The 23,978-nt window shown below is 36.8% G+C and overlaps 1 protein-coding gene across 2 annotated transcripts in view; it reads right to left on the bottom strand.

The window, feature by feature from the left end:
* The window catches only part of LOC306888042 (SLIT-ROBO Rho GTPase-activating protein 1-like), a 116,900-nt gene that overhangs the window by 18,675 nt on the left and 74,247 nt on the right, over positions 1–23,978 (bottom strand). Inside the window, exons 9-18 of one of the 2 annotated variants that reach the window (XM_079446142.1) lie at positions 18,333–18,530; positions 17,767–17,851; positions 17,063–17,090; positions 15,343–15,445; positions 12,550–12,610; positions 11,769–11,846; positions 11,314–11,448; positions 5,106–5,211; positions 4,688–4,912; positions 1,430–1,509 (exon numbers count right to left, since the gene is read on the bottom strand). In XM_079446142.1, coding sequence (XP_079302268.1) covers positions 1,430–1,509; positions 4,688–4,912; positions 5,106–5,211; positions 11,314–11,448; positions 11,769–11,846; positions 12,550–12,610; positions 15,343–15,445; positions 17,063–17,090; positions 17,767–17,851; positions 18,333–18,530 — 1,099 coding nt within the window. Of the gene's footprint in view, positions 1–1,429; positions 1,510–4,687; positions 4,913–5,105; positions 5,212–11,313; positions 11,449–11,768; positions 11,847–12,549; positions 12,611–13,916; positions 13,951–15,342; positions 15,446–17,062; positions 17,091–17,766; positions 17,852–18,332; positions 18,531–23,978 lie in introns of both variants that reach the window. The other variant, XM_079446143.1, reaches the window with a different exon arrangement.

The following is a 23,978-nucleotide window of genomic DNA, read 5'->3' as shown; positions in this document are numbered from 1 at the left end:
CGTGGATGAGCGCTTACCAATGCAAAACAAAACTGTTCAAAACCAACAAAAAGCGGCTTGGTTTCAAAGTTAATTCTGTGCAAGCTGTGCTTAAAATCGCTACACTATTGGACCTTTTTCCTCACAAAATTTCACCAAACTTTTGCTTATGGAACTGCAATATCAAAGTCTATTGTTAACAGTTTTATCAAAAATCTTTTAAGTGCTTCTTAACAAACAGCATAATTTGAGGCATCTTTCATGTTCGTAGCACAAACAGTGAGGGACAAATTATGAGTCTTAATATACAGGGTTAAGGGTTTGTTTAAATCCCTAACCTTAAGAATGAACAATAATATTCTTCCCTTAGCCAAATAATTACATCCCCATTTGAGCAATTACAGGGAGTGTCTACTCCCATTTGTTTTTATGATCCAAACACAAAGGTAAACTTCAAAGCAACCATCTTCTAATAAAGCTGTGTTTTTGGTATTTCTGATTTAGTCCTACTATTTATCTGACTCCTTGCACAGACGCTCGCAGTTAAACAATGGAATTAACTTGGCTTTTGTCTGTCTGAGAAATCTTAGATATGGAAAAAGCAGACTTCCCACTTCTCTTATAAAATAAAGCTCAAGAAAACAGGCATTGTTCAGGTACAGACGGAGAGACAGGAAATGTGTCTATTTTCAGAGGGGTAACATACAGGTCAGCAGCAATATTTTCCTTTCGGTTCTTTTGAAAGACTACACAGAAGACAAAAACAAAATCACTTGATTGAATTGAGTTTTCAGTCTGACACTTGCAGTTTATTTCTCAGATTACACATGGGAATTGGTTTGTGTGTCATCAATGGGCCAAGCATCTGGTTTTAGTTTGTTTGTGACCATGAGCTTTGAGAACTTCTAGAGAAGTTTTTCCATAAAACTACATGCAGCTACAAAAAGAACTCAATTTGAAATCAGACTGGTGAGGACTTAACATGCATTTTTAACGCAACCTGCCCTACAGCCATGACAGACCGGTTTATGTTGCCCTGCAGCACTGGAAAGCATTTACCAGACTCGATTCAACCCCTCTTCCTTTGTTTATGGATGTGTCTCCCTTCCCAAAGGATTAGAAAACAAAAAGGAGGAGCAAAGAGTTGGACGAAGTTCTCCGCTCTTTAACGATCATTTAGAGCTGTGAAAAGTGATAAGCAGGAATGAACCCTGTAACCCTTGACTTGCAGTGTCAGAAAATGTTATAAAAATAATCAATCCAGAGGCTCGGTTCACATTGGCTAAATCCAATCAGAGCTAATGGGAAGAATGACTGCACAGGAAAAGATGACCTAACCTTGTTCCCATGACCTCAAAGTGCTTTCATAATGAATAACCTACATTGACTAGCATGGGACGTCATAGTGTACATACAGTACTACAAGGTGTGGTAAATGAAATAAACATACCATCCTCACTGGTGTGGGTCTCTGCTCCTCCATCCTGATCAACCTCCTCAAGAGCTCCATGTTCACTGTATGGACTCTCACTGCAGAAGAGGAAATAAATCAAGACAAAATATATTTGTGGGAACCACTGTGGCATTTACAGCATCTGTAAACCAAATATTTACTAGTCACACGAGCTTAAAACATTTTGTTCTAAAATGAGTTTGATCGCTTTGATTTGTTTAACATTTATCATCATTTATTATCCTAAGATGCAACTACACTGCTGTTTTGGGGTAAAGTTTGGGGTCAGTACGATTTCTTTTTTAAAAGGGGTCATCGGATGCCCATTTTCCACAAGTTGAAATGATTCTTTAGGGTCTTAATGAAAAGTCTGTAACACAGTTTGGTTGAAGTTTCTCAATGGTATTGTAAAAAAACCCCACCTTTCTAAACCTGTCAAAAACAGCTCTTGTCAGAGCAAGCTGTTTTGTAGCATTTTCCTTTAAATGTTAATGAGCTCTGCTGACCCCGCCCCTCTCTTCCGAGCTGCTCTTTGAGGGACTGTTTACTTTATCCGCATTCATCGTGAAACTTGCTAATTAGCACATTATTAGGAAAGGCGATTTGCAAAGATTCATTAAAAACCCTTATACTCACTTCTTCTGTAGGTGAAGCTGGATCATGAATAATTTGTGCAAACATGGACACATTTAGACAAACGTAATCCACTGCGTTTCAGCGGTTCAGATGTCAGGCGTAAATGACAACTGCTATCTTCATTATTACATCTAACAAAAGAACGCCTCAATCAACTTGTCTTCCCCTGCACCGGAGTCGACACAATAGCGGACAGCTCTCTCAGCTCACTCGGCCATGTCTAAGGTAAGACGGCCTTGTCAATCAACTATAGTGGGAGGGGCCTGTACAGAACTATGTCATTCTGACAGGGCTCTCAGAACAGCCTGATTTGAGAAAGGGGATTTTAAAAAAACCACTGGGTGAAATTTTATCATTATAGGATGGATGTGTCCAACAATATGTTCGAACAACTTGTAAAGTGAATTTTGCATCCAATGTCCCCTTTAAGAAATTAATACAAGGACTGATTATACTGATCAAAATTGATGGTAAATACATTTATAATGTTGCAGAAGATTTATATTTCAAATAAGCAGCTCAACTGTATACAATATTGACAATATTAAGAAATGTTTCTAGAGGAGCAAATCATAATGATTTCTGAAGGATCAAGTGTAATGGATGATGAAAATTCAGCTTTGCCACTACAGGAATAAATTATATTTTAAAATATTTCAAAATACAAAATAGTTATCTTAAATTGCAATATTATTTCACAGTATTATTGTTTTTACTGTATTTTTAATCAAATGCTACCTTGGTGAGCTTAAGAAACTTCTTAATGACTTCAAACTTTTAAATGGTAATGTATGTTTGTATGTATGTATTCCCTATTTGAGTAAATGCATATACAGGGAAACACAGAGTTAAGTCACAGCCAGAGTAAAACTTAGCACCAAGCAAAAAGTACAGAGGCTGTCATTAGTATTCAGGAGGAGTCGGGTAGGGTGATTGGGATTCTGTCAGTGGCACAGCGTGGTCACTGAGACTGGCACTAATGCCCCTCACATCCTTGCAGATTACCTCTGACACACAGTAAAGCCATTTTAAACAGAGCACTGCCACTCCTGCATGCCACACTACCAAAGGGGAAAATATGAGAACCGGCTTCGGCAAGTTTAAGAAGGGTGGATGTAATATCTGAAATGCTCAAGTACAGATGCTTGCAGTGGCAGGTGTTTTGCTTCAGTTTGGGGGATGAAGACTTGTGGGAGTTGGGCCGCTCTCTGAGACAACAAAATCACTAGCCAACACATACACACAGCTGTGGAGCTGGCGGAAAATGTCTCTTTCCTCTTCTCATCTATGTGAATTTCAGGGAGGAATGAGTGTTGGTTTGGCTTGTGATCTTTCCTTACCTTAATGGTGGCAATTATCAAGATGGTTTCAGTACGTCTCGCCTAGCTGAATATCTCCGAACCCTTTCGGCCTCAAAAAAAAAAAGTCCCACCTTCACTAAAGAGCTCACTATCGGCACCTCATCTTTTCACATAATTACCCACACCGAATCCAAACACGGCTCAGATGCAGCTGAGCCCGTCACTCTTTAGATCCAGACACACATACCTGTGATATTCAGTGCATTTTAAAAACAAACCTTTGGCCCTCAGCCCGGTATATCCTCACAGAGAAAGAATGAGAAATACCAGTTTTATAACACAAATGTCAGCTAATTTATAGTTTGGAACAAAATAACCATCATAACTATTACACTGGGTTTCGTTGAAGGGATAGTTCACCCAAAATGAAAATGTGGATTTCTTTTTGGGCGGAAACCATCTATTTAATGAAAGTCAATGGGGTCCAAAACACCAATGGCCCGTATTGACCTTCACTATGTGAAAGCGAAAAAAAAACTAAACATTGATGAACACTGACACAGTTTTCAAAATATCTTTTTTTGTGGTGCACAGAAAGTCAAAGGGTTGAAACGACATGAGTGACAATGTTGTTGAAACTAAAACCATTAAATTTTTGGAAAGTGAAATAAAGCTGAACCAACATAAAATTTATATATAAATATTACATGGGAAAAAAATTTGCCAAATCAAAAATGTCTAATTTCACTTTTTTTAAAGTTCAGGTTGAAGCACTAAAATTACCAAAACTAATTAAAATAAAATGAAAGGCAAATAAAAATACAAAACAAAAATTAATAAATAAGACAAAGCACATTACAAAATTACTAAAACGTAAAATTAAAATGAAAACTGAAAAAAATAAAAGGCTAATTTCAAAACAAGAATAAATAAGATATCAGTATAAATAATAAAATGATGCTGCATAGTGAGCAAATCCGTTTTTGGATGACTATCCCTATAAATGAAGCTTTTTTTGACCTGTATTACTTTTCTTCCAAATCTTTTATAAGGATTTATGCTCCTCTCCTGGATCAACTAGACCTGATCTTCAAAACAAAGAGGTCACACCCTAAAATTGTGCTAACAAAATAAGTGACTCACTATAGCGCTGACTAATAATTTCTTTTATTTCAAGTCACGTCATGGATGTCCGGATACCACTAGTAATCCTCAAAAATACAATAGTCTAAAACTTTAACAAGCTCAAACACTGTCTCGATTCTCATCACCCACCTACATGCAGCTGCCCAAATAATTAAAAACAACATCATCTCACCAATAGTCTCCGCCTGCCATACACTTCTCATACATGGGGCCGTCAAGCTCCTTTGCGTCAGGAAAGATGGTCTCGTGGTGGATGATGATGGTTTTGATGACCTCATTGACATGGGCCTGGCAGGAGACCTGGTCCTGAGTTTCTGGAGTGGGCATGAGGGTGGGGCCAAAGCAGATGGCCAGGTTATAGGGGTCCATCATATTTTCATCACTGTACTGGGACAAGCTGCAAAGAAAAACAAGTAAGCTATTAGGACAACTGACAACCAGCAAGTCTGGTCTCAGAATTTCTTAAAGATATGGAACGAGAAGTGATAATGCAATTTTCAGTCAAGTAGCGCATTATATCATCAGCATTTCAGATGTCACTTCATGCATTTTTAAAGCTTTCTGTGTGTTTGTGAGACATTCAGACTTACTGGTTGAGGAAGGCGAACAGATATCGCATGACCACGAGCACTGATCTGGGCACAGTCAGAAGGATCTTCCGTATATACAGTGATCTCTCATAAAGATTGTCTATTCCTACAAAAGGAGAAATAGTAAAAAATATAGTAAAAAATAAATATGTATATATATTGTTTTTTTTTTTTTTCTTATAACTATATACACACACACACAGACAGTAAAGCCCCCCATTCAGGGCCTATAGATTTATTTAGCCTTATTTGGTTTAACATGACACGTCAATGCTGACATTCACATTCATGTAGAGAAAGTGTAGGAGTCCTGAAAATGTATCCGTCTTTCCATCACATTCAGAAATGATTATTCAGGGCCGCCATTGTCATTGAAGACACTTAACAGCCTTGAGTATTTTATGACATGCCTCCATCTGAAAGTGTAAATTCACTGATAACCACATCACTGCAGCTCTATTTTTTTTTTAGTGACATACTTCCAAGTATGGTGACCCATACTCGGAATTCGTGCTCTGCATTTAACTCATCCAACGTGCACACACACAGCAGTGAACACACACACACCGAGCGCTCATGGCACTCAGTCGTGGTATTGAGGGTAGAGAGAGCGCTGGACATTCACTCCCCCCACCTACAATCCCTGCCGGCCCGAGACTCGAACCCGCAACCTTTGGATTACGAGTCCGACTCTCTAACCATTAGGCCACGACTTCCCCGAATTCATAGAGTTACAAGGCTGAGCTCATTAAATGTTGAAAAAAAACAAACAAACAAAAAAACTTTGGAACACTGTTCAAATGCAAATGCTGTTCAAAAGTTAAATTCTGTGCCAACCTTGTCATTTTGCAAACATCTCCAATATCCTAGTCTTACTGGAAAACATGCACTCCTTTTTGAAATTTTAGTGTTTTTATTGTTGTTAACTAAAGTTATTAAAATATTTGTGAAAATATATATTTAAAAAAATAATAAAAAAATAATAATTATACACATATACACACATACACACATATATATATACACACACACACACACACACACACACACACACACGCATACATACAGTCATGGCCAAAAATATTTCGGCACCCTTGGTAAATATGATCAAGTGAAAATTAATCTGCATTTTTAATCTTTCTGATCTTTTATTTAAAAAAAAAAAAAACAAATCACAAAAATCTAACCTTTCATTGGATAATAAGAATTTAAAATGGGGGGGGGGGGGGGTATCATCATGAAATAAATATTTTTCTCAAATACACGTTGGACAATTATTGGCACCCCTAGAAATTCTTATGAGTAAAATATCTCTGAAGTATATTCCCATTCATATTCACAATTTTGAGCACTCCAGGGGGATTATGAACATGAAATTATCCAGCCAAGGCTTCCTGTTTCACAGAAATATAAATAGGAGGGAAAACAAAGCCCAAATTCCCTTAATCATCCATTACAATGAGAAAAACCAAAGAATATATTTCTGATGTGCAGCAAAAGATAATTGAGCTTCACAAATTAGTGAAGTGGCTTTAAGAAAAGTCAGGTGTGATAAACCACAGTTATGTTTTAACGGGGGGGGGGGGGGCACTTTTTTTTTTTACACAGGGCCATGTGGGTTTGGATTTTGTTTTCCCTTCATAAAAAAAACCCTTCATTCAAAAACTGCATGTTGTGTTTACTTGTGTTATCTTTGATTAATGTTTCAGATCATCAAACAACTTTAAATATTAAAGTGTGACAAACATGCAAAAAAATTAAATCAGTTAAAGATGAAGTACTAAATTAAGACTGAAACAAAAATATAATATAAAATATTCTAAAATATAAAAAACTAAAACTAATAAAAATGCCAAAAGCACATAAGAAAAACATACTAAACTAAAATTAACGAAAACTGAAAACATAAAAATAAAAGCTAATCCAAAATATACATAAAAAGAATGAAATTGCACTGATTTGTTGCTTCAATTTGCCCCAGAAGTCATAAATATATAGCACATACACAGAAAGGTCTGTAACCAGGGACATGACAGATACAGATATGTGTATCTGTTATGCACTCTCTGATTCAGTGTTTTAACCACCACAAAGAGTGAATTAAAAAACAAGGCAATTAACTTGAGTTCATTTAAATTAATTGGCAGGTGTGCCGGCCATCACCCTGGACCTAATGAAGCTGATTACAAGAGCATTAAAAGAGGTAAAGTCTAAAAACTATTAAACTCTTCTTTTTAAAGAAGTTTAAATATTAATCCAGAAGACTGGCATCCCAGAAATGTGTGTGAGTATTCCTGCGGCTCTCCTGCAGGAATGTTTACAGATTTCACTGGGTTTTCTCCTTGGAGGCATTATAACTCACTTCCTGTCCTCTCTGGAATTCCATTACGGATCTTTGTGGTCTACCTTAGTAAAGTCCTCTTAGGCTGTGTTTGGAAGCGTACTATTCTACTATCACTATTTCATGGCAACACTAGTATGTAACAAATTATAAGCTCAAAAGGAAATTGTATATAAATAATTACAATTAATTATGATTAATTACAATTATTTATATCGGCTGACAGTAATAACTGTAGCAGAATTAAACTGCCATCAACTGATCTGTCCGTCCAGCGAATGTTCAGTGCAAGTTCATATCAACTCTAAGAAAGGATATTTCCTTGGCCACAGAAAATACTTTCCTCATGTAATTTGTGCACACAACTTTTATTAACTAAACACTAACGGAAACTAGTCTAACAAACAAAAACAAACATACAATCACTCATACATGGGGAAAGGGCAAATGAGAGTTGATGGATGAAACCATCAGGAAACCAGACAATGAAGCTATGAAAAGAGTCAGTTAACCACCTGAATAAAACCATCAGTGCCATTTATAACGGGGTCTATAGCTTATACTAAACCTCTCTTTTGTTTAGTTAAATGTACGATACTTGCAATGCCTTTGGTCATTGAATGAGTGTCCGGATGCAGTCTCGGATGAAAGTTCTGATGGTTTGAAGGTTTGGTGGTGTGGGAGTTCTTCGAGTTCTTCAAGTTCTTCCGGGTTTGAAGGGTGATGAACTCCAAAAGATGTTATTCTGGCTCGGTGGTAATTGGGAGTTTCTTCCCAGGTAGAAAGGGAAAAAGAGCCAAGAAAGAGATCTGCTGACATCCGAGGATTCTTGGTTGAATGGAAAGTCAAGGCCGCAAGGCTTGGCGCAAAAACTTAAGGGTCCAGAAGAGTTCTAGCTCACATCCTCCTCATCCTCTTAGGATCTAACAGAACCGCAGACTGCAGGGGCATCACTGATGTGAGAGCTTTATCTGCTACAGAGGTCACAACTCTGGGATGTCAAATAGCCAATGGAGTCCTGAATTTTTGGAGGGAAGGTTTTACGACTCTTTGTCTCTGAACATGGTCATTTGCATAGGTAATTCGCCTGGGTTAATGCACAAACTACTAAAGATTCTTAGGACACTAATATGTTGCATAGGCATGAACATGTAAGGTTCACTCTTAATTAGATCATCCGAAGACGAATTGATAGAGACTAAACATGGTACAGCTAAAGTGATATTAACTAGTGATCTATCGTAAGCATGCATAAAACAGTATACAATACACAAAAACATATACAAGAACAGTAATAATATACACAATGACCTGAAGATATGCGTGTTCATTCAAAAGGAAGGTTTTTCTTTGAATTAATTAGTGAAGAGTCCATTTTTATGGCATAATGTCTTTTTCCTAAGGGGAAATGAAGTGAGTTGCTCTGCCAGCATTCCTTTGAACAATAAACAAGTGTTTATCAGATGGGTTGCCATGGAACCAGAGGTCTGTTCTACCTTTCTTAGGTGTTAGATGCATTTCGGGGGAAGGGTCCACAGACCTTCATAGTTGGCCCTTTGGTTAGTTGAGGGGGCATACGAGATTATTTGTTAAATATAAATATAAATAGTTGGATTGGTCCAAATGCTACAAGCTGTGATCTTTATGATTTCCTTCCTATTTTACTATCTGATCTGACTGCCAAGACATTTCTACCAAAAATTGTTTTAAAAAGCCAACAATTGGATGTGACTCACTGATTTAAATTACTTTTGCACAGAACTCACTGAAATGTTTGCTTACTGTTGCACATACTATTTTTAAAAAATATATAGTGCATACTACACAGTATGCTACTAGCTCATTCTAAACATAGCTTCAGATTAACAACTAGATCTTGACCCCATCGGATCCCACGGGTTGGCTGTGAGACACACACAGTACTTCTGAAAGCAAAATCAGCCTCTGTAAAACAATTAAAAACTGATGAGACCTGCTCTCATCCATAGCTACTTAAGCGCACACAGATCCCCGATTCATCCACTGATAGCGGCTTAAAATAGCCATGTCACCATTAAAAAAGATCTGGGAATGGATTTTGGGAATAAGCTACCCGTGTTATTCGTCTTACTTGAGCACGAAACTGGGTTTCCAACATTGTCAAGCCTCACCACAGACAAGGCACATATTTGCAGAAACACAACTCAAACTAATCTCCTACAGTGCAGTGAACGCATAACTCTGACAGTCTAAATATAGATCTGCCGTGGACAGAGAACAGGAGAGGCCGTGTGTTGGAGGGAGTGCGTGGTATGCTGGGAAGGGGTAAGTCGTGTGTAAATGTAAACAGCAGGGAATCCCCATTATTCACACTCTAGAGAATGTCACAGGCACAGAGCAGCACGTTGGTCGGGTATGTATGAACACACGCCTTGACATTCATCCACACGCACAGACAAACTATTTGAATTTGAAGATCAGGGTAAATTTAACTTATTTTCTCTTCTGGAAAACATGTAACTATCTTCTGTAGCCTCTGAAGGGCAGTACTAAATGAAAAAAATATGATATTTAGGCAAAATAAGAAAAATGTGCACATCTCTATTCTGTTCAAAAGTTTTCACCCTCGGCTCTTAATGCATGACTTTTCCTTCTGGAGCATCAGTGAGCATTTGAACCTTCTGTAATAGTTGCATATGAGTCCCTCAGTTGTCCTCAGTGTGGAAAGATGAATCTCAAAATCATATAGTCATTGCTGGAAAGAGTTCAAATACACAAAAACGCTGGAAAACCAAAGAATTTGTGGGACCTGAGGGATTTTTCTGAAGAACAGCAGCCAGTTTAACTGATCAGGACAAACAAGGGACTCATGAACAACTATCACTAAAAAAACAGCTGTGGATCATTCAGGTAACAACACTTAAGAATCAAGTGGATGTAAACTTTTGAACGGAGTCATTTTTATAAATTCAACTATTATTTTCTCTTGTGGACTATATGTAAACATCTTTTATGTGAAATATCTTATTCAGGTCAGTACTAAATAAACAATAACAAGCATTTTGTATGATCCCTCTTATTTTGATAAAATTAACATTTTGCAGATTCTGAAAAGGGGATGTAAACTTTTGACCTCAACTGTTTATACATATAAAAATGCACCATACAATGCACTAGTATATTTATATAATTTTACATAGAATTTAAGACATTTTACTTATAATTTAAATACATAAAGTCATTAATATTTTTTATACAACATAAAATAGTAGAATTTAATAATAATTTTAAACTTTTTGAATATTTTATTTACTATAATTGGTTTATTAATATTTTATTTATATAATGTACAATTTATGACTCATTTACTGCGTGTTCATATTTTTATGAAAAATGTTAAACCAACCATACATTGTTCTTTGATAAGAGGACCTTATTCCGAGTTGCGGATCACAAACTTCCCAATAACCCAACATAAACGACGGAGCATCATGGTGTCATACTGCATTCATTCATTCAGTGCAGTGTAGCCTCATCTATGATCATGATAAAGCATGCTACTCTTTCAAACTCACACAGAGTTGCATTCATGCCAGCTGAAGGACCAGCTGAAGCCCTAATGTGTCATGCCATGGTGGAACACACACTGTGCTGTAATGGAGTGTGCGTAAGGCTGTTAGCGTTATCCTGAGGCGCTGGACGTCTCGTCATACAGTGAAGAAAGTCACTGTCCCACTGTTGGGGCAAATGACTGAGATCTCTTTATGTGAGAGCGCACGATAACAGTTCAAAGCACTGTTAATTCACACTGAGAATCAATGACAGATTTACAGCTGCAGGTCAATAGAAAGTAAAAAAAAAAAAGAAAAAGAAAAAAGAGGCACTTACTGATACAAGAGATGAGATCACAGAATCTTTCCTTTGGAAACAGAGGGTTCTCCAAACCTCGAAAGTAGAGTTTCAAAACTCCCGCGACAGAGTTTATATCGTGGTTATTCTCTTCATCTGTCAGGGGATCATTACCTAAAAGACATAATGTGTCAAATATGCTGAACAAAATATTTATACATTTATATATTACACAAAGAACTGAACACTTCTAATAAACTATTTTGGTTTATCTTGACATTCAAGAAATGCTGATGTGGATCTATATAAATAAAAAGAAAAATGTCAAGACGTAGATGTTTTTCCAAGGAAGAAAGTGTCCTTAAATCATGTGAATTTAGGTTCATGGCTCATATGACTCATTGAAGACATAAGAGATTCATTATTATTCAGCAGCGACAGCGCTTTTGGAGCTATTTCAGAAACCTGAACTCTGTTACCACACACACACCTACCTCTCTCAAAAGAGTTCTTGATATCATTGACTTCAACTTGAGATCCAGACACTCTGAATATTCCTTGATGCTGAAGGCCTTAAAAATAGAGAGAGAAACTGAAATAACTGCTTAAAGACGTCTTCCAATGTCCATTTAAATAAAAGCCGGTCCATAGTAACCACAGACAAATCCCAACCTCAAAAGCTAAGCCCTGTGCTTTTAAAAAGTTCCCTTTTTCTAATTAAAGATAATGAATGAAGGAGAGAGAGTGCAATCAACTTTTACAAAAACATCCGTCAGTCCGGATTAGCTTTTAAATGGAAAGCTTGGCTGAGGGTAAGAAAAGATTAATTAAAAACTTCTCTATAGTTCCAGTAAGACGGCCACACACAGACAACTTTCAGAGCTTACAACAGACACACAGGATCTACAATAGTTTATACAGGCATATGATAAAGACCTTTTTGGACTGAACATCCTCTGACATTGACAGGAAAGCACATCATTTAAAAACACAACTTAAAATAGATCTAAAACAAGTCTGTGCATGGCCTACACTGGGATGGGATTTATTCGGAAAGGCCACGGAAAAACGTGACCTACCCTTCACTCTAAATAAGTACCAAACTTCAGATAACCAATGAGAGGACAGGTAGCAATTGGATTAGACAAGTTTGAAGACAATAGCAGAACTGTTAACTTCATCTGTAGGCTTACAATATGGTGACAATAAAGGGCTGTTTTTAAGGAGCTATGGGTATTTTATGGTTTGAGTTGCAAGGCCATTACAATGACTTACCATAAAGGTTGATGAATCGAATACAGCTCTCAACAACTCTTGGTATTGCTTGTCCAGAGTCCTTAAAACAAGACAAACATTGGCAGTAAATCAGGATGTTTGCTAAACAATCAGTCTAGCTCTAAATCAACTGAAAATATCCCACACACCATGTATCATTCATGTCGGAGATGAGAAGATAATCCTTCTTGAGCCTTACAGACCCTTTTTTAAAGTGCACACCTAAGATTCTGTGCCTTATCCGGTCTCAGACAGGAAATAAAATGACAACTTAGATCTGCGTGCTATGTTTTCTTTGAACATGAATGAAGCCAGTGCCACAGTGGAAAAACCAAAATGCTTTAGTGAATCCTGCTATGTGATCGTGGCGTCCGGGCCGCCTGTTGTGTGGGGTTAGAGCTGTTTGTTCAGCGTTTGGCAGCGCTCGCTCTTGCAAGCTTTTAAAAATAATGTTATCTGCTTTTAACCCAGGGAATGTGCCAAGTCTGAACACTGTGAGAGTGCCAGGAACAGAGGCAGACCTCACAGGTGCTACATTTCCCAGCTATGATCAGTAATATGGTGAATACAAAATATACTGCCGCAAACATCTTTAATTATTAATACTGATACAAATTCATAAATCATAATCGAAACATAGATGGAAAAGACAAGGAATGCTGGAAAACTATCTCTGCATTTTATTGTGCAGAACTTTTACTTTACTTTTAATTTATATGAAAAATAATCAATTACAATAAATCCAATAATTAGTTATGTTTTTATTTCCTTATTTTTCACATATTCATTGTTGTATTCAAATTTTAATATTAATACATTTAATAAAATCTTAATTATATATTACTTTTTGGCCTGTGTAAAGCACTATAAAATTCTAGTGTGAAATGTATTATTATGATTATTAATTGTAAAAAGTGGTTTAATTTGTGGGATATTCTCTCATAATTGTGTGCATTAGGGTCACTGAAGCCAAAAAGAATGAACTCTTGTCAAGCATATGGACACATATACTTTGGAGTCCAAAAGTCTGAGACCACTAGTGAACATGCCTCTATTTTGCATATTGATAATTTAATACAAAATATTTCCTTACAAATTATATTGTCATAATTTGACTCAAAAGTTGAAAAATATTGAAAAATATTTTTTTTTATAAATATTTCATATTTATTCAAGTTTTCTTCGTTTTCTCGTACCCAGTTTTAAATAGAAAACCCAAAATCTGTGCAGTCTCAGACATTAGGACACCACTGTATATGATTCACAACTCCTTAGGATTAAGCAAAGGTCACTGGAAGTTGAACTACTGGAAGCTTAGAAAGACATGCAGCAATGAGCTAATTAGGACAAGCCGGATGTTTCTGTACCTGGTGCCTTGTGTGTGAGTTCCGTCGTCCACGACTATGAGAGAAAGACAGCAGAACGAGAGGACAGAGAGCCAGAGAGTGAGAGAGCAGAAAAACAGAGAGAAAGAGGCGATCCCCAGGTTATTTGGTCCAAGCACTACAAGCCACCAACGACTGCCTACAAAATCATTATTAGTCTTCCAATGACACCATTAGCTCCAGCCTCACAGAGAGAAAAAGAGGGGGTGTGCTGACAACACCGAATCCTATTATCCAATAACATTCTTCACCAAGTTCCATTAATTTTGTAATGAAACTTCAATTACAGGTAATACAGGTTCGTTCATCAAAAATACAAAAATCAGCCATCATTTACACTTCCTTATGTTGTACTAAACTTTATTGACCTTCATTTTTCCATGGAACACAAAAAAGTAATATATAAACGTTTTTGTCTTCTCTATACATCAAAAGTGAATATAGTCAGATGGTGATGAACTCCAAATAGGACCAAAACAGTACCTTAAAAGTGGTCAACATGACTTGTGCTATTTATTTAAAGAATATTGAAGTCATACAACAGTTTGATGTGTGCAACAGTGTTTATATGTTACAAATCAAAGCTTTAAAGGGATAGTTCACCAAAAAATTTAAATTACCAAATGATTTACTCACCCTCAAGCCACCCTAGGTGTATATGACTTTCTTCTTTCAGACAAATACAAATCGGAGTTATATTAAAAAAATGCCCTGGCTCTTCAAAGCTTTATGATAGCAGTGAATGGAGATCAAGATTTTGAAGCCCAAAAAAGTGCATCCATCCATCATGATGTTTTTATTATAACTCCGACTGTATTCATCCGAAAGAAGAAAGTCATATACACCTAGGATGGCTTGAGGGCGAGTAAATAATGGGGTAAATTTCATTTTTTGGTGAACAATCCCTTTCAATGAAGCCAAACAGCACTGATTCTCTTGTCTTATAACTGTGTAATTTGCCATATTTAAACTTAAATTTTATTCTGTTTCTCACACAAAACTTTCAAATAAACTTTTAAGGCACTTTTTTTACAGCATCTGTCTTCAGTATTCACTTTCATTGTATGGAAAAAAGCTTTGTGAACATTCTGTTGTGTTCTACAGAAGAGAAAAATTCACATTCGTAACAACACAAGAAAGAGATTTTTAAATTTTTAAGTGAACTATCCCTTTAAGAGGCTTTCATGCTGCCCTGAGGGATCTTTGTGATTGTTGATGTCTAAAGCTCACTTTATCACCGCCATCTCACTTTGTGTGTATACACACACACACACCTCCGTTTCTGCTCTGTTTAAGACCCTTCCCCAGCCATAATGATCAGTCACGTAGAAGCAAGTAGCCGTAGATCATTATGGCTTCAAGCGGCAGTATTCAGTGCAGGTAGTACGGCACCCAAAGCTCTAAGTACCTTAACAAATGACTCCAAATTGCCATTAAACAGCTTAACGTTAAATACAGAGCGTGGCCTGGGCCTCTGTGTGCCAAACGGTTTAGGAGGAAGACTGGGAGGCCTATAAAGAGATGTTTACACTTTTAATCTTGAATGTGTTGGTGTTGGTCATTAGCACTACTAATGTGCTTCACATATACAGTGTATCGAACAATTTTGTTTGAGAGATAAAATGATGTTGGGGACATGTGATTTCAGGTCATTTGGGGTAAGCAGTAAGCTCCCATTGTGCCTAGTTCAGTGATCTGCTCACGCCAATGTCCTGTTCATAAACTTCACTTCTACCGCACATCAAAGGCCATGGAAATGGCAGGTCTGCTGGGAACAGCAGGCGGTGTGGGAGTGAGAGAGATGTCCAAGCACGAAATCTTTTGGCTTGGCCTGGGCAGTTGGTTTTTTAAAGAGAAGATCACATGTGGTTATATCTAAAAATCTGAGTTCAGTATCAAAATCCAGTCAATTCACTCCTCAGTGTCTATAGGAATAGAGTAAACTTGCCCCTTACTCAAAAGAAGAGTTGAACATTCACTAAAAGAATGTTTATCACATGCTTTCCAACTGTGCCCTATAGGATTTATTTTTGAGGTTAAATGTAAAGAGCACTAATAGTGCAAATCATTGTGTAAAAGAATCCTGGGAAATATAGCTGCATGGATGTGTGTTAAATTATGTTGAATTAAGCAGACATAAGCATCTGGTCTACTGTTTTCATCTTTTTGCTGACTGTACTCTTAACCTTTCATGTGTATTCTCTCACAATCTATAAATCTATAAATACCAGATGATAGATATAACATGAATAGAAAGACTGATAAACAGAATGACAGAATGATAGAGTGTCAAAACAACTGATAGCTAGAACAAAACATTGGCGGACAAACTGATAGAATGGCAAATACAGTATAACGATAGAATGATGGCTAGAATGATATAATGATAGATACAACTACAGATAGATAGAATGAGAGATGGAGAGAATGGTAGATAGATAAAACGAGATAGAATGATACAACAAACAGAATGATAGAATGACAGAAAAACTGAATTATGGACAGAATAATGGATAGACAGAACAACAGATAGACAGAATGACAGAACAACATAAATAGAATGATAAAAAGAATGAAAGAACAATAGAAAAACAGACAGAACAACTAAAAAAATTGAAAAAATGACAGACAGATACAATGACAAAACAGACAGACAGAATGATATATTGACAGACAGACTGATAGAATGAAAGACAGAATGGCGGATAGAAAGACAAACAGACAGACCGAGATATACAATGACAAGAAAATGATAGAATGATGAAACGATGGCTAGAATGATATAACGAATGACAGAAAAAACTAAAGAATGATGGCTAGAACAAAAGAAAGAAAAACAGGACAATAGAACAAATAGAATGACAGACGGATAGAATAACAGAATAAATAATAGATAGAACTCACGATATAACAACAAACAGATAATGTCAGACAGAACAACAGAGAACGATAGAACGATAGAATGATCAATAGAATGACAGATATAAAGACATAAAAAACTATAAACAGATAAAGACAGACAGATAGATAGATAGATGCCACATCCTGCTTGTAATCATTGAGAGGAAGTTTGACATATCCTAATATTATATTTGACACTTTATGCACTGCTGAAGAATGTTTTTTACCTTGTAGTTGCATATTCAGGCCGGTAACCTGTGTGAGAGACAGATTGTAAGAGGGTGAGAGAGAGAGAGAGAGAGATAGAGAATGAGAACAGAGTTCTTCAGAGGCCCAGGGGAGGCTTTTGTTTACGCTCAGTAAAGCACATGCAGCCAGCCATCTGTCAGGAACTAGACATCCACACATACACCTTTAGGACATTGGTACATTTTGAAGAGAAATTCTACATTTCTATGCTTGAGCAACAGGTACCCGTTTAGCTATAAAAATATTTCATCCAAGTGTCAGTATGCCGCAGGCTGACTACAGCTTACAATCTTTAAAACACAGACACGGTTGATTTTAGGCCAGGGAGCATGGTTCCTGACAGCTTTGTTGAACCCACCCACACAGCATTCACTCAGCGGCCCCTGACAGCAGAGTCTGCGGTGTTCAAAACACAAAACTAAAATGCCCCGGGCTCCAAAACATGAAGACGCAACATGATGCGGGAATTATAATCCTCCATACTATCACAGTTAATTAATATGAGGTTAATATGAGGTTGCATCACCCACATAAGCACTAGTGTGTCGTGAGCAGCTTCCTGCTGGTTTCTACTAGCCAAGAGGATTATGATCCAAATGTGTTAGAAATTATCTCCATCATTGTGTTTTCAGTTCAAAGTGCTGACCCTCTGTTGGAAGGAACAAAGAAAAGCACACAATACCATCACCGAGGGTCCTCTTCAGTAGATCATGCTTTGCCTGAAGCTTAGTGATGAGATTGCTGCCCTCCAGATACTCGCGGAACTTCTGTGAAGAGACATGATTGAGACCAGCATGAGACTAAAAACATTTGACAGTAGGTTAACTAAAGCACAGCATTAGAATTAACTTTTTGCCACATATGCCAATCAAGAGTGAATTGAGAAAATATACCAGCCATTAATATATTTGTTACGAGCAATGAAACGTGATAATTTTTAATAAAAGTATATTAAATAATAAAATGATAAGTTATATATATATATAAACGATGAAAAACAAAAGCAGATTAAATTTTATAAATACATAAAATTTAATCTATGAAAGCATATTTCTACGTATTTCAATGCATCAATCCATCCATCCATCCATCTATCCATACCAACCAATTTTGGCAAATCTTTCTTATAATGCACGTGTTTAAAGATGATTAATTTAAAGATTAAATGCCTATGACATTTATTTAAATAAAGAGATTGATTTAATAAAAAATAAATACTGGTAAATCTTAAATGAAGCACAAATTGACCATAAAATAGAACTGCTCTGTCTCCTGTTGGTTGGCGCGTCTCTTGGCGATGCTCGGCTTGCTGAGGTAGGTTTCCGACACAGTGGACTTGACCGATTCAGTGGAGCGGCTATGATGGAAACATTCAGACACGTCATAGTCCTCAATGGTCACCATGTCCTGGATAGTAGTGAGAGTGGCCTCGGAGGTCTTCTTGATCTGAAACAGGACAACATTTTTACAGGTGCATCTCAAAAAATTTGAATATCGTGAAAGTTCATTTTTTCTTGTAACTTATTTCAAAAAGTGAAACTTTCATATATTTAAAATTCATTACATGTAAAGTAAAACATTTCAAAAGTGTTTTTGTTTTAATTTTGATGATTAGAGCTTACAGCTCATGAAAGTCAAAAATCCAGTATCTCAAAATATTACAATATTTCCTAAGATCAATCAAAAAAAGGATTTACAAAACAGAAAAGCTCAAGTTCTTTAAAGTATGTTCATTTATGCACTCAATACTTCGTTTAGCACAAATTTATGGGATGGAAGCGATCAGCCTGTGGCTCTGCTGAGGCACTATTGAGTCTTCAGATCGTCTGTATTGTTGGATTGACTGTTTCTCATCTTTCTCTTGAAAATATACCATAGTGGGCAGGTGCTAAAGTCCTGCTGGAAAAGGAAATCAGTATCTCCATAAAGCAGATGGAAGCATAAAGTGCTCCAAAATCTTCTGGTAGATGGCTGCATTGACTTTGGACTTGATAAAACACAGTGGACCAACACCAGCAGACGTCACGGCACCCCAAATCATCACTGAATTCAGAAACTTCACACTGGACTTCAAGCAGCTTGGATTATGTGCCTCTCCAGTCTTCCTCCAGACCTTGATTTCCAAATGAAATGTAAAAAAAAAAATTCTCTGAAAAGACGACTTTGGACCACTGAGCAACAGTCCAGTTCTTTTTCTCCTTAGCCCAGGTAAGATGCTTCTGACGTTGTTTCTGTTTCAGAAGTGGCTTGGTAGCCCTTTTCCTGAAGACGTCTGAGCGTGGTGACTCTTGATGCACTGACTCCAGCTTCAGTCCACTGCTTGTGAAGCTCTCCCAAGTGTTTGACTCTGCTTTGCTTGACAGTATTCTCAAGCTTGCGGTCATCCCTGTTGCTTGTGCAACTTTTCCTACCCAATTTCTTCTTTCCAGTCAACTTTGCATTTAATATGCTTTGATACAGCACTCTGTGAACAGCCACACCTTTCAGTAATGACCCTCTGTGACTTACCCTCTTTGTGGAGGGTGTCAATGATTGTCTTCTGGACAATTGCCAAGTCAGCAGTCTTCTCCATTATTGTGGTTTCAAAGAACAAGAGATACCCAGAATTTATACTGTAGGGATGATCATTTATTGAAACTCAAATGTAAATATTCTAATATTTTGAGATGCTGGATTTTTGACTTTCTTGAGCTGTAAACTCTAATCATCAAAATTAAAACAAACTTTTGAAATATTTTACATGTAATGAATCTAAAATAAATGAAAGTTTCACTTTTTGAATTAAGTTACAAGACAAAATTAACATTTTCACGATATTCTAATTTTTTGACATGCACCTGTAGTAGGAATGTCACTGTCATGTGTCAATGCAAGAGTTCAGTCATTTTTATAATTTTTTACAGTCTTGCACAACATAATACTAGCATAGTCTTGCAACATTTATTAATATGAATGTGTGTCAGTGCAAGAGTAATAATAGGAAGAACAAAAGTGCTAGAAACACATTAAGCACTGAATAAATGACAGGAAGGGAAAAAAATCTCTGACAGTCCCTGCTTGACGTGCTCTGTGACTAATAGCAGGCCTTGAGCAAGACACCAGACCAAAGAAATCAATTTATAGCGAGGGGAGCGGAAGATGACCTAAGGGACCATCATTCACTTGATGGCCTTGAGGATTCATTTCTGTAACTTTCCAGTGTCTGACATGCAACAATATAATACAGTTCTAAATATCTGGAACTTAACCACTATATCCCAAGAGGAACAGACTGACAAGGTGATCGCAAAGTGAATTGCTGTGGACTGCAAACCAGTAACAGGCTTTCATGAACAAAGCAAACAAAAAGCCAATTTTGAGACGTGTTCAATTCTTTAATTATAATTTTTCAGAAAATATTGATAAATACTGATATAATTTGATTCAATTAACATAAAAACACAAAAACGTAATGACAATATTTAATCAATTGACAGCACTAATAAAAACAAAAAAAATTAAACCACAAAAAAAATGGTGAAAACTTGAAGGCAAGGAGATAAAAAAATAAGAGGAAAAGATATTGAAAGTAATGAAATATAAAAAAATTATGAAAAAAGTAATAATAATAATCGTATTATTATATATAAAGATAAAATAATATATGTAATAATATAAATGTTTTATAATTTATTATTAAAAATGTAATTAAAATTACATGTGTGTGATTTAGTTAAATTTTTAATATATATGTTAATATCAATAAAACATAATGATTTAACCAAGGAGAACGTCAGTACAATCTCTATGGAAATAAGAATAAAATATTATAATAAATAAAAATGTGAATTAAAATAAATTGATATATAATTTATTTAAAGAGAAAGAGTTTAATATACATTACTAAAAATAATTCAAAGATGTAATAATTTAACCACATAAAATGGCAAGAAGTAGAAAGCAAGATGTAAAAAAAAAATAATAATAAGATGGGGGAAAGATGTTGAAAGCTGGTGCAATCGCTCAGTGGAAGCATTTGTTCACTGCTGAAAGAGGCTGCACAGTACGGAAGAGCAAATTTCTCTCACGCTGACATGCTCTCTCTCTCACACATGCGCGCACGCACACACAGATTTTTCTGTTTGCACAAACAATGCAATCTTGCAGGACACAGTAAAACAAACATATAGACAAGCATAGACAATGTCACACAACTACAGTGTGTGTCACCACACAGTATCACGCGGCATAAAACTAAGGCAGTTTCATCACATAGTGAGCTCATCTCTCAACGTCACGTTTAGGCTGAATCATCCTTCACATCAATCGAGGATGACATACAAGTCAATGGAAACCAGCACTCACACTTGAAACAATATGGATCCAGGTCACTGCTCTACTTGTGATTCGCCAGCCTATTGTAGGGACCGAAACACTGAGATGATCACAGGTTTAAACCCGCCTCGTGACGTTGAACTGTCTGTGGTCTGGTTTTGGTGAAAGCATGTAATTTATGGATGATATGCCACACCTGTCTTCTAGGATGTGGTTTACTGGGAAAGTCAACCACAGCTGAGCCAAAACAAAGGCAGACAGGTTACAAAAAGGTAAAGTGAGTGCAGGGGGAAGGGAAGAGCTCAGTTTCAAGGACATGAAAGCAGTCCAAATGAAATGATCATTGTAATCATCGTTAACTATAACTAAAGCAAACAAAAAAATATTCAATTAACTATACAGTTAATTCATTACTTGATATAAATTAAAGATGAACTGAAATAAAAGTAAATACTAAAAAAAAAAAAAAAAAAAATTACTTTATTTCTGCATTTCATTTCCATGTAGTTTAAGTTGAAGTACTATATCTAAAACTAAACTAAAACTCAAAATATTAGAATATTTACATTTGGGTTTCAATAAATGACCATCCCTACAGTATAAATTCTGGGTATCTCTTGTTCTTTGAAACCACAATAATGGGGAAGACTGCATGTTGGCAATGGTCCGGAAGACAATCATTGACACCCTCCACAAAGAGGGTAAGTCACAGAGGGTCATTACTGAAAGGAGTGGCTGTTCACAGAGTGCTGTATCAAAGCATATTAAATGCATAGTTGACTGAAAGGACGAATTTGGGTAGGAAAAGGTGCACAAGCAACAGGGATGACTGCAAGCTTGAGAATACTGTCAAGCAAAGCAGAGTCAAACACTTGTGAGAGCTTCACAAGCAGTGGACTGAAGCTGGAGTCAGTGCATCAAGAGTCACCACGCTCAGATGTCTTCAGGAAAAGGGCTACCAAGCCACTTCTGAAACAGAAACAACGTCAGAAGTATCTTACCTGGGCTAAGGAGAAAAAGAACTGGACTGTTGCTCAGTGCTCCAAAGTCGTCTTTTCAGATAAAAGTAAATTTTACATTTCATTTGGAAATCAAGGTCTGGAGTCTGGAGGAAGACTGGAGAGGCACAGAATCCAAGCTGCTTGAAGTCCAGTGTGAAGTTTCCACAGTCAGTGATGATTTGGGGTGCCGTGATGACATCTGGTGTTGGTCCATTGTGTTTTATCAAGTCCAGAGTCAATGCAGCCGTCTACCAGAAGATTTTGGAGCACTTTATGCTTCCATCTGCTGACAAGCTTATGGAGATGCTGATTTGCTTTTCCAGCAGGACTTTAGCACCTGCTCACAGTCCCAAAACCACTTCCAAGTGGTTTGCTGACCATGATATTACTGTGCATGATTGGCCAGCCAACATGCCTGACCTGAACCCCATATGGAATCTATGGTATATTTTCAAGAGAAAGATGAGAAACAGTCGATCCAACAATCCAGACGAGCTGAAGGCTCAATAGTGCCTCAGCAGAGCCACAGGCTGATCGCTTCCATACCATTCCTCACTGATGCTGGAGTTTGTGCTAAAGGAGCCCCGACCGAGTATTGAGTGCATAAGTGAACATATTTTAAAGAACTTGATCTTTTCTGTTTTGCAAATCCTTTTTTTGATTTATCTTAGGAAACATTCTAATATTTTGAGATACTGGATTTTTGACTTTCGTGAGCTGTAAACTCTAATCTTCAAAATTAAAACAAAAAAAACATTTGAAATGTTTTACTTTACATGTAATGGACCTAGAATATATGAAAATGTAACTTTTTGAAATAAGTTACACAAAAAAAAGGAACTTTTTTACGATATTCTATTTTTTTTAGATGCAACTGTATAGATCATTAGACATTATATACGCAATAAACGTTTTTTTAATTTGATGTTTGGCTTTTGTCGGCCACATAATACTTGCCAGATCTCATGACAGAAATGCCACAAAACTTTGATTTACTGATGTCTTTGCAAATATGAAGAATATAGGTATCTTATATGGAAAGATGTGGCATTATGTATTCTGAGTGTTACAAAATCTTTTCTCATTTGGAAACGCCAATTTGCTGATCCATTAACATCAGTATTTTTTTGACAGTTTGATCTATAAGATTGACGAAACAAGCTGCTCGGGGTAATAAGATGGCACTGAACAAAGACGATATTTCGGCACATCTGTAACACTGTGGCAATCAACATTAGCACTAACAGAAGTGCCCAATAATAAGTACAAAAGGCAGCTGAGAGGGCCGCAATCAGACGATCAGTGCTTCACACAGCAGCAGGAGCAGGACACAGATCTCCCAGCGTTTGATGTGCCTCCCAGAGGTTTATCTCCTGCAAAACAAACAGACACTTCCTACGGAGAACTGTGCAGTGCCTTTGTGGGGTTTTAGTGCCTGATGTGAACAGAATATCCATTGGAGAACGCAAGAAGGGCGGCAGAGAAAGATAAAGGGAGTGGGTCAGAAAGTCAGAGATAACACCGTCTATTCTCCACTGAGAACTCCAATCTCTCCCTAATCTCTACAGCAAACACCATT

The sequence above is a fragment of the Barbus barbus genome (genome assembly GCF_936440315.1).
Source record: "Barbus barbus genome assembly, chromosome: 22".
NCBI lineage: Eukaryota > Metazoa > Chordata > Actinopteri > Cypriniformes > Cyprinidae > Barbus > Barbus barbus.
This window is presented reverse-complemented; position numbering and strand designations above follow the sequence as displayed.